The sequence below is a fragment of the Cyclopterus lumpus genome, chromosome 6, assembly GCF_009769545.1.
Source record: "Cyclopterus lumpus isolate fCycLum1 chromosome 6, fCycLum1.pri, whole genome shotgun sequence".
Taxonomy (NCBI): Eukaryota; Metazoa; Chordata; class Actinopteri; order Perciformes; family Cyclopteridae; genus Cyclopterus; species Cyclopterus lumpus.
In genome coordinates, this window is record NC_046971.1 from 16,538,021 (window position 1) to 16,549,893 (window position 11,873).

At 40.1% G+C, this 11,873-nt stretch overlaps 1 protein-coding gene across 2 annotated transcripts; it reads left to right on the plus strand.

The window, feature by feature from the left end:
- Positions 1-4,263: 4,263 nt before the first annotated feature.
- ehf (ets homologous factor) lies at positions 4,264-11,580 on the plus strand. Of its 2 annotated transcripts, XM_034535256.1 has the most exons (10): positions 4,264-4,440; positions 6,039-6,169; positions 6,695-6,833; positions 7,231-7,488; positions 8,428-8,472; positions 8,605-8,649; positions 8,752-8,814; positions 8,938-8,976; positions 9,075-9,270; positions 10,931-11,580. In XM_034535256.1, the coding sequence occupies exons 3-10, from the start codon at positions 6,758-6,760 to the stop codon at positions 11,028-11,030; spliced, it is 822 nt and encodes a 273-aa protein (XP_034391147.1). In that variant the 5' UTR covers positions 4,264-4,440; positions 6,039-6,169; positions 6,695-6,757; the 3' UTR covers positions 11,031-11,580. The 2 variants fall into 2 exon arrangements, with proteins under 2 accessions (XP_034391147.1, XP_034391146.1); XM_034535255.1 differs by lacking the exon at positions 6,039-6,169.
- The last annotated feature ends 293 nt before the right edge of the window (positions 11,581-11,873 follow it).

Genomic DNA, 11,873 nt, shown 5'->3' on the forward strand with positions numbered 1-11,873 from the left:
GGCCGATTATTCTATTGTAACGTCAATCTGAACTTATTTACTCGTCCAGCCGTTCAACATTAGTATTTATTTGGAGTCAATTTTCTGGCAACCTGACAAATAATTTAATATTCACTCTTCGTTTTGCTCTGTTTTGCTCTGGACCAATTCCTGGTTAAGACGTTTAGTTATTTAAGTGATGAATGCTCCACTATGCTCACTGGCAAGCTATAAACTGTTTAGTTGCATTCAGTGAGTTTGAGTTGGGTTTTTCACTAAAAACAGCTCCCTGCATATTTGACTGATGAGAGCAGTGAGAGGGAACCAAAACAGAATTGTTGTGGAATATAAAATCAAAACAATCAGTCACTGTTGATGGCTCCACTCTATAGAGCTGATGGGAACTGCAAAGTCAAGTGTTAACTATCTGTGGGTTTGTCATACACCGCTTTCTATTGCTGTAATCTGTTGTTAAAACTAAAATATTATTCATAGCAGCTTTATTGATTAATAATTGTAACTTAGAAGGGCCAAAGTGCATTCTTAGCAAATACATGATTTTATAGTTATGAGCAGTTCTACTATATGTTCCTGTTATACAACACTGTACATTCATGCTGGAGCTTCAGTTGTTGGGAAACAGAGTACAGTATACCTGTGTCACAACAAATCACTCATCCACGACCCTCCTTGTCTCCCGTCTCTCTTCCCCTCTCATGCATCCTTCTTACACCTCTGTGATTTTTCCCTCAGGAGTTGGGAGAGATAGAGTATGTAGGTCATTGTAACCTATATAGGTAGCGCCATCCATTGGCATCGTAGTCAGTAGCCGTCAGGAAGCACGTTTCATCTCTGTTGTTCACTCGTCGCATAACCTTGCTTTCAGAGGTTCCCAGCAGTATATGAGACAACAGTGTCACCTACGGGCGGAGTTGAGACCCACACTCCTGGACACTGTGCAGGTGAAAAGGTATTTTTACATCATTCCCATCATGCCCTCTATATAAATTGTGAGACTTGCACAACCTCTGTTCTCCATGCATAGTGATTTAATACAGCCAGCCAGATGACAAGCAAATAGACATGGCGGAGTTCAAAAGAACAAGAAAGGGAGAGCATTGTGAATAATTCATTTTTTTTCTGTTGCACTTCTCATATTGTAATTACATAGACAGTTTTCTTTGACAGGGAAGAAACGTGAAATTACAATTTAGGCAGTGAAATTGTCATTTGTAGCAGTAATTGACACTAATAAAATGAGTTTTCCGTATTTCCCCTTTGGATCATATGCTAATCAAAATGTGAAGTATTAAAGAAGACACTAACGGCGTGATAAGCAGCTAATGAAAGAGGGGAGGCAAGTGGGATATTAATAGACACACTCCCGCTAATAAGTTCCTGTTCATTAGAGCATGCAAACTGTACCCTCCTCCTGTCATGTCTGTTTTTTTCTGACTGACAACTTTGACAGTCTTTCCTGTCAAAGGGAAAGTTTTGCCTACATCCTCAAAATAAAGCATTTCTATTTCACAGTACCACCAAGCAAGTTATAAGCCTCTTTATAAATGGATCAGTAGTGTACAATTATTGATGGGTGACATACGCCTCTACTTGACTCTCTTTTTAAAAATGGATGACACTGTCTCTAATGCCAACATTTTGGTGACATTTTCTTGTGTCTGGGAGCATGTCTTCAGTGCCTCTCACGATGTTCATAGGCTGACTCACACAGTTGATATGACAGACTTTGATCTCTCCCACTGTCTTTCTCCCTTTTGCTATTCCCCCAGTGGACTTCTGCATAAGTCGACCCACATCCACCCTGAAAAAGCAGAACGTAGGATCCATGAAATGAAAATGGAAAAAAAAGGGTGAAGAAGTTGAGAAGCAGGTCAAACCAATGGCTATAATGAGAAATGTGTGACTTCAGTTCACTGCTGATGGGCGTATTAATCTTACTGCAATGAAATCTGGTGAGGCATTCACAGTGGGAAGGCACCAAGATCGGCTTAGGTCCCAAATTACACCCTGGTGGCAATTTACCCTTTAAAAAGAGGTTGGGACGCTCTTGCAGAAAAGAAATCCAGAAAATAGCACCTATGTTACAAATAGGCAGCAGACTGTATAGCAGAAAGGGCTTGAGGCGACTTATCCGTAACCGGTGCAGGCAGGACGGTGTCATAGAGTCACAGTTTTACCATTAGGACTCAAGAGATCTGGGGTGCATGGGGGGGATGAGGGGAACTCTCGGAGATAATCACGCTAACACTGAATTCCCTCATTACCTCTGAGGCTGAGCTGTGGGCAGGAGTCCCAGACACACACACACACACACACACACATACACACACACACTCAGAGAGAGTGAGAGCTTCCAAAGAGAGCTCAGTGTGAACTGTAAAGTGCACAGAACTGAGCCAGAATGTTGATCGCAGGATCTTTGGCCAGCTGTGGCTCAGTGGGTAGAGCGGCGTCCATAAACAACAAGGGTTGCGGTTCAATCCCTTTCTACCGTCTGTGTGTAAGAGTGTCCTTGAGCATGACACTGAAGCCCAAGATGCTCCCTGTGTGCAACTCGGCTGCTCACTGCCCCTAAATACTTGGTTAAATAAAGAGGTCAAATTGCATGTATGTAGATGATGATACGTTTTTTTTCTATGCAATTAAATATTAAGACTTGGAAGTGATTTTATAGTATTACTCCCGATGGATGCATATTATATAAGAGCAAATGAATTGAGTTTATTTGTTCAGTGTCACCTCTTGTTTCCCTCCACACAACTCCAGCTCTGAGAGAAAGCTGACATACTTTCTCACAGTCTTCTTCCTGCTTCAGCCCGTTATGCAGTTCAACCCTCCTTCTCAATTATCAACATGATACTGTTAGTGCCTCTGGCCCCGAGAGGCATTGTAGTGGTACAAGGTTACAGATCAGATTTAGATATCATATCAAAGATTTCACAATTTGCCAAAACCCTAATTGGCGTCAAGCAAAAATAGAGTGTTTGATTTCCCTCTGATCATTGTCAGTGTAGTGCAACCACTATGAAGGGTGACAAAGTTCAGCAAACAAGATTTTTGACATATTTACTGCTGCGTGGATACTGTATTTTGTATCTATTCGTTTTGAATTCAAAGACGAGCTATATGCATTTGACTGGTTTAAACTGAAAAGAAAAAAAAGAAAACAGGACAAACATTCCCTTTCTCTTTGTTCATTAGTAGAGCCGTGCAATGTGCAAAGGCGGATTTGAATAGAAACATGATTTTATCTTTTGGACAGTTGAACAGCATTGGCATTGACTTAGCTCTATACAACATGTCCTCTACAATGCTATGTGACGTCCTCTTTAAAGACAGCACGTCGTGTGAATGTCACACAGGGAAATGCACAAAACCTGAAAGTGAATTTAGTTCAGGACAGACTCTATGAAGCCTGGAAAAGAATGCACACATGATGAAGCCACTCTTGATTCTCCACTTTGCTCACGGGGATGTGTGGTACGCACACCAAAGCTAATTGTCATCTGTCATTCTCCACTCAGACGCCTGTGGATCACCGCATGCTCGTGGAAACTATTTTAAAAGTTAATCAAAGGCTGGGTGATTGTGAGTAGGTGAGGTCATCCATAGAAAATGAAACGAAAATAAACTTGTCCTAAAGAGTGATCGTTTTTAAAAAAACAGACGCAAAGTTTAAATTTCATAATCAAATTCACTAACTGACTGATAACTGAAAAAGGCCCCTCGGGGTAGAAACCCAATTGAAGGCATTTGTAAATGCTTAACCCTGACGAAGGCATTTCTCCACCGCACTCTTGTCGAGCACAAAGACACTAATGGCTTTCCAACATGCAGTGGCAGTGACTTTCATAAAGGAAAAAGAAAACAATTCTCCCAAGGCCTCTTACCTAAATTGTCAGCACCTCATTCATCATGATGAAATAAGTAAAACAAATGTAGTGCAACATAATAACACCGGGAAAATGTTCTGTGAAGGTTAAACACTATTTTAAGCAACTATAAGTAACAATGACTTGCTAGTGAGTGTCTGGATCCACGCCTGTGTAGGTGTAGCCTCATGAGTGTGTGCTTTTCTGCTAGAGTGTGCGGGCGTTTGTGGGAGGGAACAGTGCCAGTAGGAAATATAAAAGTACCGTGAGGTGTGTGTGTGTGTGTGTGTGTGGGTGTGCATTATGCAAATACCTGCCCGGTATGACCCTGGACAGGTAGCTAATTGGTGCTGGATAAGGAAGTTAGGAAGATAAAAAAATTAAAAAAAACGTGGGGCAGCACCGAGTGAGTCTGCATGCTTTCGTCTGTTTATTCAAAGATTTGGGAAGCAAAAGGACTCAACTCGTCTCACTGTAAACACTAGTCCTCTAGATTATTGGAATCTCCAGAAATAAGTATTGAGAGTGGATCTACGTCAGGCCTGATCCGACCCATTCTATTTCCCTGGTAAGTTGCTATACTGGCACTGGGACACCAGCAGTGCTTTTCATAATGACTGAACACAGTATATTAAACTGAGGTATGGTGTAAGTAGCTGAGTGTGTTTAGTTATTATGATTTTTTTTTTAACATGGTTTCATTTAACCTATTATATTCATATGTCTAGAAACATACAAGGGGACATTTTCTAAATTGCTTACATATTATTTGTATACATGTGTTTGATCCCAGTGGGTTCAAACCTCCTATCTCACGTGTCTCTTGTGTTGTTGCAAGATGGTAACCGTTAACAGCATCTGGCATTTTAGTGAGGAAAATTCGAGAAAATAAATAATGTCAAACTGAACCATTTATTCTCACTTGAATATGTATCTAGCGAATAACAATGACTGTAACAAGTTTGGTGTAATGCCAGGCAAAATAATGCATTCACTTTGATATATTGTCCTGTACTCACACTTTTTTCAGCACACTTTCACACTATCAACACTGCCCTTCCTTACTCTGCTTCAGCTATTGCTATATCGCAGAAAGGTTTCATAATGTAATGGCATCCACCTCAGTTTTCATTTAAGGTTACCTTCAAAAGTTCACATTTACAGTTGATAGGTAAAATTAAAATTACGCTTAGAACGGAGAGAATTAAAACTGCAAATGGACAAATCTAGTTAAATCCAATGCTATGATAAGGGAACAATCACTGAAATGAAACCAGCAGTCTGACATGGTGAACCTCAACCCCGTGGCATATGCAGTGGAGTGATTTTCCACTCCACTGCTCAGCTAATGGGATATTGATCCATAACTGTGTCTCTTTTCTATGGTGCTGCTACGTTACATACTTACTGCCTGGTTGATAAGATAGCTGCCTGGCAGTGTAGACAGGGTTAACACACAGCATTAGGTGTTTGAGCCGACTTGGTAGATTGTCAGCTGAGGAGCTGATCTACCTTTGCATGTTGGCATGTGTCACCTACCTCTGGGGAAAGCACCTTCAGGGGTTCTTGACATTAGGTTGTTGGAAAAAAGGATTTACATATTTGTAAGTAGCGTGTCTGTATGTAACATTTCTGTTTGGCTAGCAGCACATTATCTACTGTTAAAATGTGTGACAGGGCTTGGCGTAGTTTTGTTTACAACATGCCATAAAGGTGTGAAAAAGATCTTCCAGGGAACGGGTTCAGTGTGGGTCACTGTGTAAAGAATCAGCTTCGTTGTGTAGCCATCTGAAACGGATGATGACCTTTGACAGCTCGACGACTGTATATCGCTCCATAACATTTAAACATTAAAAAAAAATTCACATTTCTCATCTTAGACAGATAATGAATGAAGCGTTGTTCGGATGTTGGCACAATATTTTGGCAGCAGTATTAAACACAAAACTAATAACAGTCTGGAATGTCATATCTCATGTCGCAAACATTTAGAATCAATAGTAACATAAAACCGTTCGTGACAAGTGAACAGTGTCATTCATGACTCAGCTGTCGTGCATGTGCTTCACTTCTTCACAACAGTGGAGCTGTTGTAATTCTGAGTTTAGCTTTGGGATGCAAATGTTGTGGTTAAGACTGAAACATGCCTTTTTATAATGTGTGTAGCACTATCTGCAGATGTGAAGAGTGAAAGGGAGTACATCCCATACGAAACACTAAAGGGGGGAAAGTCATCGTTTCTTTGGCCATTCATCAACAACATTATCCTCCCACCAATGACTTTCTTTTCTACTACGGTACTTAATTTCCTCCTTTGATCCCGTCATAATTACTAACTCACCTGAAAAAAAACGTAAATAAGGGTCATAATGAGCTTCCTGTACAAATGAACCATGTGGCTACTTTTTAGTGACCATAAATGGTATATTAAGCATGGCTATATAAATACATTCAATTAAGTTTGTTGCAATCCGGAGGAAAACATTTCAAATGATTCTGTATGCAGAAACGTAATACAACTATGATACAAGAGAAGTGTAAACCATGAGGCCAATGCCAATGAGATATGTTTGACTGATAAGACTGGAATACAGCGTAGTTTACACTAGTAATCAAAACTACGATATCGGGGGATAATGAGTGAATGCACATACATTAATAGTTTTAGAAATAGGGTTTGGTTTCATAAAAATCAAATTAAACAACTTGTGGATTATATTATATTCATGACCAGAATGTTTTGTTAAATTTGAAGTGAAATCTAAATCACGTTATTTTGTGCCTCTCTCGTTTATTGTGTCATTTCCAATTGATCCATACAGTAAATAACTCCTCTGCGCCCTCACCCTCTGGGCCATGGTACATCAGAGCGTACCAGCTACAATATGAGCGTAACTCCATCCACCACCCTGGACAGCCTGCTGACTGCTAGCTGGAGCCCGAGGAACTCGTATTCTGATGGTGAGGCTTGTGACCGCCGCAAACACACTCCTCATGAAGCCCTCTCTGCACAATGCATGCACTCCTCACTGAGGTTAATCAGTTGGTTAAATTGTCTTTGTAAAATCTTAAAATGCCTCAAGGAAATATGCTTCTTTGTTCTGCTGAAGCATTCGGATGGCTTTCTGTTCAGCAAATCCAGTTCTCTCACTGGTTATGATACAGCAATACGAAATGAAAATCATTCAACGATTAACAACTGATGTATTTGCTCACATGGTGAGCCCAGATCACGAGGCGTGATTTAGAGATTCCAGGCCGAGAAGTAGCTCCACAGCTCTTTCGGTAAACTGCTCTGATGTAGACAAATGCTTTACTTTAAATGTTTTTATACATAACCTTTGATGTCTGCCTCCAGTTTCGATGGTGACTCCTGGTTACACAAGTCGCCTGTGGCCTCGTGACTTCCAGCCTCAGTTCTGGAGTAAATTCCAGGTGTGGGAGTGGCTGCAGCAGGTCATGGACATGCACCAGATCGATACCTCCACCATTCCCTTCCAAAACTTTGACATCGACGGCCATCAGCTCTGCAGCCTGAGCTACCAGGACTTCATCCATGCTGCCGGCAGCGTGGGACCCATCCTCTTCCACAGCATCACAGAGCTCAAGTGGAGCGGTGCGTCTGAGGGTGTGATAGGGGGACTGAATGGAGGGGGATGATTAGTCACAATAAAAGAGATTCCAGTTGAGTCTTGCTGAGGAGGGATTACAGAACCAGTCAGGGGTCGCACTGCGTGGTGCTGCAGAGGGGGCGAAAGACGGCTTGAAGCGAGGGAGATGATGGATGTGTTGTTTGCTCGGGTAGGTCTCCGAACAAAGCACAGAGGGGGTGTAAAGCTGAGACACAAGCCGGCCGATCCCTTGTTTTTTAATTAGAGTTTGAGGCGTATTCTAAATAAACTGGAGTTCATAGGCCTGAGGCTTCACCTTTGGCTTTTTAACTATAATTATTACGTGTGAAATATGGCTCATCATAGTTTCCCATATTTCTAAAGTTCAAATGGAATTTCAAAACAACCGTAGCAGAAGACCAGGCACAACAGGTTTAACCTCCAGGTTACGGGGAAATTGACGGTAAACCAAACGAGAGCACAATGCTGCAGGCTGAGAGAAACTAGCTCAGTTTCTTGGAACAAGGTGCTACATTTTTATACATTACATATCATTGTAAAACTGTTTGTGTTACCTGGGTATCAAGGTGGTAATGTTATCCATTAGTGGTAATGAATATTAAGATTTGATGTATCTTCCTGTTTTATTCTGAAGAACAGGTCATTATTTCACCCATAATTCACTTGTTTTACCAACTGCTATTGAGAAAGGAATACATGTGTTCGCCCTGTTTGTGGTGAAAATACTGAACCTCCCTGTCTGGCCTCTAAAAGTGAAAGTATCTGCATATGCCAGATACGGTTTTTGAATCTGCTGAGTAAGACTTGTAAAGATATGGTTAACAGCTCGCGTTAAATAATCAATCTGTACATATTACACTGACACATTTAATTCTCTGATTTGTGCTGATAATTCTCTTTTTTATTCCTTCCTGTCCTTGCAGGTCAGTACCATGTGGATGCAGGGCAACTAGAACTCAAACCAGAAAGTAAGAGTCACTCAAACAACTTGTTGGTCCAGAAAGACAACAACACAAATGTCAACACAGATCACTGTTTCGATAGCATGTGAATTTTAATCTAATCTTCACGGCCTTCTTGCCGTCTTTTCTCATTCGTAGTAGACTACTCCTGTTCATTTTCAGACGTCAGCTATCCACCTGGAGGTACTGTGAATATATCAGTCGGCTGCCTTGTTTAATTTCATGCTTCATTTGGAAAGGATCGTGTAACAAATTAATTAAATCTATTTTCCTCTGCTTACGTAGATATCTTCGATCCCTCGATTCCCCCTGTCGCCCCTCTTGCATCACCCACCCCTTCCAGCCCTGGTGAGGAATCTACAAGATATATACAATACAACACGGTGTATAACGGAAACTCAAAATTAGTTTTCACATTATAAAAGCAAATAGATACAAGGATTCAACAATATTTTGATTCATTTCCCTCAGATATCAAAAGGTCTTTCAGTCGTCAGGTCAAAAAACACAGTAAGTCATATATCATATGACTTACACATTATCTTTTTTTTTTTTTAAATGCGATGCTTTCTTTTTCTTACCATTCAACCTGCTTGCTTACCCCACAGACCCAAGAGGGACCCACTTGTGGGAGTTCATCAGGGACATTCTGCTCAACCCAGAGCGAAACCCGGGGCTGATCAAGTGGGAGGATCGGCCGGAGGGGGTTTTCCGCTTCCTTAAGTCAGATGCGGTGGCACAGTTATGGGGCAAGAAGAAGAATAACAGCAGCATGACCTATGAGAAACTAAGCCGGGCAATGAGGTACACCTGCAGCTATCACACGCGTAGTTATACAAATACGAAACCAGACAATAAGTGATCAAATGTTGGAGGAAAAAAATTTGTCGGAAACTGAAACTAATTGAATCTCCACTTTTCACCCTGAGGGGAGTGAAACGTGTCTGCAGGAATAAAGTTCCTACATTTTCAATACAATCAACACCCTATATGCACACAGAGTTTCTTTATACCAATAGCTTGAGACATCTGTGATGAGGAAGACATTTCACACTGCATTGTTCCCAATCCAATCTACTTAAGCAGTGCATTTTCTAATTAAACAGTTATAACTAAGACATTTACTTTGAGACAACTTCAGATGCGTATAGGCGACGGCATTAAGAGTTACAAGTCTAAAACCAGTGAACTCAACCCATTGCTACAGTCGAATGGACTCGTTTTTTAACTGCTCCATGTTTTCACTTTGCTCCCAAATGAACTCAAATGAGCTCCTGCAATAGTCACAGCTTTACATTCAAACGAGCTAATCTAATGAGATTAATTTCATCATCAGGCAAACCACAAAATGTGCCCACAGGTATTGTCACCGTGACCACAGAGCTGATTTCCTATTTACTGAGGTGCAGAAGGATTTGCCACATGATGGCATCACCAAACAGATTGGTGCTCTCTGATAACAAAAGCAAAGGAATAACAGCCAAAAAAAAACCTAGTTTCCTTTCATTTGAATTCATGTGATTGAATTTAGAGGAAAACATTTCGAACATGTTTTGGAAGAATAAAAAAATCTCCCCAAAATTGCCCATCATCCGTTTCATGACGACATTAAATGCAAAATAAATGAAGCCAGGTCTTACTGAAAGCTCTGTCTTCATACTTTCATTACACATTTGATTGAGTAGACATAAAATGGTTAAATTAATCTGAGGAACACAACTCCAATTTAATATGCTTGCTTTAAAAAAGAAACGTAGAAATATGACAATACTCAATTCCTTTTGAACGTATACTGAATGGAGGAGAAACCAAATAATGTAAGTTGTTGTGGTGGAAGAAATTATGTTACATATGATGACGAGTGAAACAAGAAAGATGGCAAAACTCTCTATTTTGTTATTGTCCACAAATCCCATGAAGAGAAAGAAAACTAGCAACGTCTCAATACTCTTTGACTTCAGCCCCCTGTCTCCACCTTTTGAAGTCAAAGAGACACTGATCCTAAAAAAAAAAAAGCTATTAAATATATAATTTGATAATTAAAAAAGGCTAAGGAACTAGGAAACAGCTGTGGTTTTTAGGGAACATTACTCAAACCAAAGGGAGTGGTCTATTTGTTAGAAATAATTTTTAGTCGTGGATTGCTAGTTTTATCACAGGGTCGTGGTTAGTAGAATCGATTCATTGGTGGTTTCGTCAATCAAAAGCTGCAGTATATCACCAGACGTATCTTGTTCAGCTAAAAACACATCTGTTCATGTCACACTATAAAAAGTTCAGATTCATCCAGTTCAGATTCATCAGAAGTAAAATGTATTGAAGTGAAAAGTGAAGTTGTTCAATTAATACTTTACTATAAAAATGTTACGATGCTCTTTTGGATAACGATTCCAATCACATTTTAGGTGATCCGTGATGAATACTGTTTTCCTTTGTCTGACAGTGTTCATCTGTCCTGTTACAGATATTACTACAAAAGAGAAATCCTAGAGCGAGTAGATGGACGCAGGCTGGTTTACAAGTTTGGAAGGAATGCAAGAGGATGGAGGGAGTCAGACAAGTGACAATTTCATTAATTTATGTGGTGTGTATGTTGTATGCAAATATGATGTTTTATTGTAGTTTTCACTCAATTTGTTTGATAAAAAACTATATGTTTGAACTGTTTACACTATGTTGGTACTTTCATGTTTGCCGTGATTATTGTTTTCATCCTTTTCTTGTGACGCTGCACTGAGATGTTCTTTATTGCGTTCTTTAAACTTTAAGCTCATTGCTCATTGTCAAACCTCACACGTGTGTGTTTACGTAACATAACATTTTTTTTCAGATAATACTAAGTCCCAATTAAAAACACGTTTTGACAGATACCGTGAAGTGTCCTTTGGGAAGGACGCTTGATCACCGCTGAAAAACAACAATTTAAATAATAGCCAAACAACATCCCATAAGTGGAATGAAGTACAAGAAAGCATACACTAGTGATAGATATTTACATCGGCATGACAGAATGGTCTTATTTGGTTCATTTTATATTGTTGCATTCATTGAGCTTTGAAGAAAGTGTGTAAATATTCGATAATGATTGATAAAAAATAAAGCTCATCGTTTTTATTCTATGGATGTCATTTTTCAGGATTAAGTGTGTACATTTTGGGTGTCGTTGTTTGCGCCAATGGAGAAGTGGACGGCTGTGTCTTTTGAATTGTTATTGGTCGAAGAAATCAACACTTGAGTTCAACGTGGCGCCCAAACTGCAGCTATTCGTGCTCGTGTTTGTTCAATATTCACAGAGTGTCCACAGAGTGCGACTGAGACCCACAGCTGTTCGCCTGGTTCCCACTGAATCTGTGAAAAGCCCCACACTAGGAGATCATGCAGGTCAGCTCTGTGCTACCGTTACAGTG

Bases quoted from the DNA above. Each gene is read 5' to 3' on its own strand.
- ehf (XM_034535256.1), top strand. From the start codon at position 6,758: ATGAGCGTAACTCCATCCACCACCCTGGACAGCCTGCTGACTGCTAGC. The intron at 8,473-8,604 runs GTAAGAGTCACT...TCTCATTCGTAG, and splicing joins ACTAGAACTCAAACCAGAAA to TAGACTACTCCTGTTCATTT. The intron at 9,271-10,930 runs GTACACCTGCAG...GTCCTGTTACAG, and splicing joins AAACTAAGCCGGGCAATGAG to ATATTACTACAAAAGAGAAA.